Here is a 3,965-nt window from a genome sequence, read left to right on the forward strand (position 1 = left end):
AACTGGGTAGCCAGCTAACACTACACTAATCAAGTCGTTCCGTTGTAATGTAATCGTTTCTCCAGTGCTGCTATGCTGCTGTGCTGCTATTCGGTGGCTAGCTAGCAGTGTTGACTACGTTGTTACGTTCGGACGAAAATAGCTGGCTAGCGAACCTCAATAACCCCAATAACTACTCAATTATCTTTGATACAAAGACGGATATGTAGCTCGTTAAGATCAAACAAATCAAACCGTTGTACTGTAATGAAAATGAATGAAAATGGTAAAACTACCTGTGGAGCGACGCGGAATTGCGACTGCACGCTCCAAACCGGAGGACAGAATTGAGGAACCGTAGGACGGGCAGTTATATAAAACACAGGGAATCTCTGAACAGATGTCAATCTCTGAACAGAGTCCAGTCGTATAAAGAATGCACGTCCTCCGTACCACTCATCCCTCTCTGTCCCCTTCTGTTGATCTCTCTGCCTCGCTTCTCTAGTCTCTCTGGCCTGGATGATAGGATCCTACCAGATGGTGTCTCAAACACCTTTCTTTCTCAGATCTCTCTCTCATATCTCTTCCCCACTCTCTCCAGGTCTCTCTGCCTCAGCCTCCTTGGTCTCTCTGGCCTGGATGATAGCATCCTACCAGAAGACTCTGAGGGACTCCAGAGATGACAAGCTGCCGATGTCCTACAAGGCTGTGATTGTTCAGATGCTGTGGCACTTCTTCACCATCGGGGCCAGGACCATCGTCTTCGCCCTGTTCGCCTCCGTGTTCCAGGTAAAGGTTACACACCACACAGAACATGCACTGAGAAAAATCGCAATTTATGTTTCTATAATTTAAACAAAGTTAGCATTAATTGCAGGTTATATTCATGTTGATGCTGGGTACGGTTCCAAAATTCTGGTGACTTTCCCAAAATTCCCATTTCTTCTCCTCCTGGTTGGAGGAGTCTGGATTTCCTGTTTAGTCCCTCTAAGTGGGATTTCGGGAATAACCTGGGAATTTTCAGAAAGTTCCCTGACTTTTTACAACTGTTGAAATTTTGTTTTTTTGTTGTTTAAAAAAAATATATTTGACATCTCTGCGTTGCAGCTCTACTTCGGGATCTTCGTCGTGAGTCACTGGTGCATCATGACGTTCTGGACCATCCAGGGGGAGACAGACTTCTGCATGTCCAAGTGGGAGGAGATCATCTATAACATGGTAGTGGGCATCATCTATATCTTCTGCTGGTTCAACGTCAAGGAGGGCCGCGCCCGTTTCAGGATGTGGCTCTATTACTCAGTGACTCTGGTAGAGAACGTGTCCCTCACCGCGGCGTGGTACCTTTACCGCGGGCCGAACACCTCGGACTTTTACGCTCTCATCGTGGTGTGTGTTGTGGTTTGTAGCTACGCTCTGGGAACCTTCTTCATGTTGGTGTATTATTGTCTCCTGCACCCTGACGGGCCGGTGTCCGGGGCTCAGTGGGGGGGGTGTGTGGAGGAAGGGGGGTTGATGGTGGAGTCCTGTGTGACACCAGCCGAGGCATCACCCCTCCCCCCTCCAGATGTGGTCACCAGCCCCCCTAGGACTCTAACTAGGACTGCAGGTGCGGACCGGGGCGAGGTGGTACAAAGTGATCTAGCTGTGTTCCAGGTTAGATCCACCACCACTACCTCTCCAGGCCTGACCCTTCGGACCCTCAGGACCGAGGGGCCAGTGATCCGGATAGACCTGCCCAGAAAGAGGTACCCTGCCTGGGACGCTCACTTCATTGACAGGCGGCTGCGGAAGACCATCCTTGTCCTGGAGAACACCTCCCCGGTCACGCCAAGGATCCAGTACCGCAGTCTGAGCAAACCCAAGGAGGTCATGGAGTATGAGACTACTGTGTAATGTAACGTAATCTAGCTACACTACCTCCACCAGGTCAGCAGGGGGCTCCACCAGCCAGGTGAAGAAAAGAGAATGAACCATGGTGCTCAGCTCTTATCCTCCTGTGGAAGTAAATTAAAGGGTGCTTGGAGACAACAGTGTATACTATAAGTGTACCCTACTCCCTCTGTGGGAAGGGGAGACGAGGGGAGACGAGGGGAGACGAGGGGAGAAGGTTGAGGAGGCGGTGATATTGGAGGACTGTGTACAGGTGGAAGACAGGTGTCAGAGATTTACAGGTCAGGTGACGTGGGCGTGTCAGTAAATGTACCTGTTTATGACCAGTGCATGTGTGGAGCGTTTCTGCTCAGCTGTTGCCGGGTAACACATTCTGTGTGTACTATAGGAGCCAATCGGCTGTAGCCCAGATCGAGGGTGAGAGGTGAAAGGTCATCTAAGGTCACACCAGGCCGTGACCTTATGGAGAACTGCAGAAGGAGACACTGAAACAAGACAGGACATGGGTCATGAGTCTCTCAACACTGAAACAAGACAGGACATGGGTAATGAGTCTCTCAACACTGAAACAGTGAACACAGTCATGTCAATGATGACGATAGGTGACTGTTGTGGTGCTCATGATGGGGATGATGATGATGATGGTGATGGTGATGATGAACGATTGTGCAGCCTTGTGCCAGATATATTTGTGCTAACTCCTATGTTCATTTTCTTGACAGTGACCGTAGGAGTCGACAAGACATGATGTTGTTGACAGTGATGCTCATGTAGAAATAACTGGGAAGTCGTAATTCACCATTCAGCTGTTATGAGGAAGGACTCAAAGCTGATTTGGTAGAAAATGTTGTTGTCATAGTAACATGAAAACAGTGATAGTGGTGTGTTGATGACCTGCTTCTGTGATTGGAGGTTCAGTTTAAATTCAAATTCAATCATTCATTACCCTTACTCATTTATTATTATTTATTTTCCTGTTGATTTTTATATTTTTTATATTGTTTACTCGCTGTGGCCTTTGATAATGTTTCTTATCAAGGTGTAATCATATACAGTGGCTTGCGAAAGTATTCACGCCCCCCCTTTGGCATTTATCCTATTTTGTTGCCTTACACCCTGGAAATAAAATAGATTTTTGGTGGGTTTGTATCATTTGATTTACACAACACGCCTACCACTTTGAAGATGCTAAATATTTTTTATTGTGTAACAACCAAGAAATAAGACAAAAAAACAGAATTCCTTGAGTGTGCAAGAGAGAGATAAGCGAACGGAAAGATAACCTGAAGGAGCTGCAAAGCTCACAGCGGGAGAGTGGGAGTATCTGTCCATAGGACGGCACTTTAAAGCCGTACACTCCACAGAGCTGCGGTTTAGCGGTAAGAAGTGACCACGAAAAACCATTGCTATAAATTAAAAAAATTAAGCAACACGTTTTTGTGTTCGGCCAAAAGCATGTGGAGACTGCCCAACAGTGGAAGAAGGGTACTCTGGTCAGATGAGACAAAAATTTAGCTTTTTGGCCATCAAGGAAAACGCTATGCCTGGCACAAACCCACACCTCTCATCACCACAAGAACACCATCCCACAGTGAAGGCCGGTAGGTGGCAGCATCATGCTGTGGAGATGTTTTTCACCGGCAGGGACTGGGAAACTGGTCAGAATTGAAGAATGATGGACGGCGCTAAAATACAGAAATTCTTCAGGGAAACCAGTTTCGTCTTCCAGAGATTTGAGACTGGGACGGAGGTTCACCTTCCAGCAGGACAATGACCCTAAGCTACTGCTTAAGCAACACTCGAGTGGTATAAGGGGAAACATTTAAATGTCTTGAATGGCCTAGTCAAAGCCCAGACCTCAATCCAATTGAGAATCTTGTGGTATGACTTAAAGATTGCTGTACACCAGCAGGACCCATCCAACTTGAAGGAGCTGGAGCAGTTTTGCCTTTAAGAATGTGCAAAAAATCCTCCAGTGGCTAGATGTGCCAAGCTTATAGAGACATAACCCAAGAGACTTGCAGCTGTAATTGCTGCAAAAGTGGCTCTACAAAGTATTGACTTTGGGGGGGGGGGTGTGAATAGTTATGCACACT

At 47.0% G+C, this 3,965-nt stretch overlaps 1 protein-coding gene across 1 annotated transcript; it reads left to right on the top strand.

The window, feature by feature from the left end:
* The first annotated feature begins 585 nt into the window (after positions 1 to 585).
* On the top strand, positions 586 to 3,117 carry LOC112074794 (XK-related protein 7-like). Its single transcript, XM_024141898.2, has 2 exons — positions 586 to 768; positions 1,087 to 3,117. Exons 1-2 carry the CDS (start codon positions 619 to 621, stop codon positions 1,870 to 1,872), a joined length of 936 nt encoding a protein of 311 aa, XP_023997666.2. The 5' UTR covers positions 586 to 618; the 3' UTR covers positions 1,873 to 3,117.
* The last annotated feature ends 848 nt before the right edge of the window (positions 3,118 to 3,965 follow it).

This window comes from Salvelinus sp. IW2-2015, unplaced genomic scaffold (genome assembly GCF_002910315.2).
Source record: "Salvelinus sp. IW2-2015 unplaced genomic scaffold, ASM291031v2 Un_scaffold2819, whole genome shotgun sequence".
Lineage (NCBI taxonomy): Eukaryota > Metazoa > Chordata > Actinopteri > Salmoniformes > Salmonidae > Salvelinus > Salvelinus sp. IW2-2015.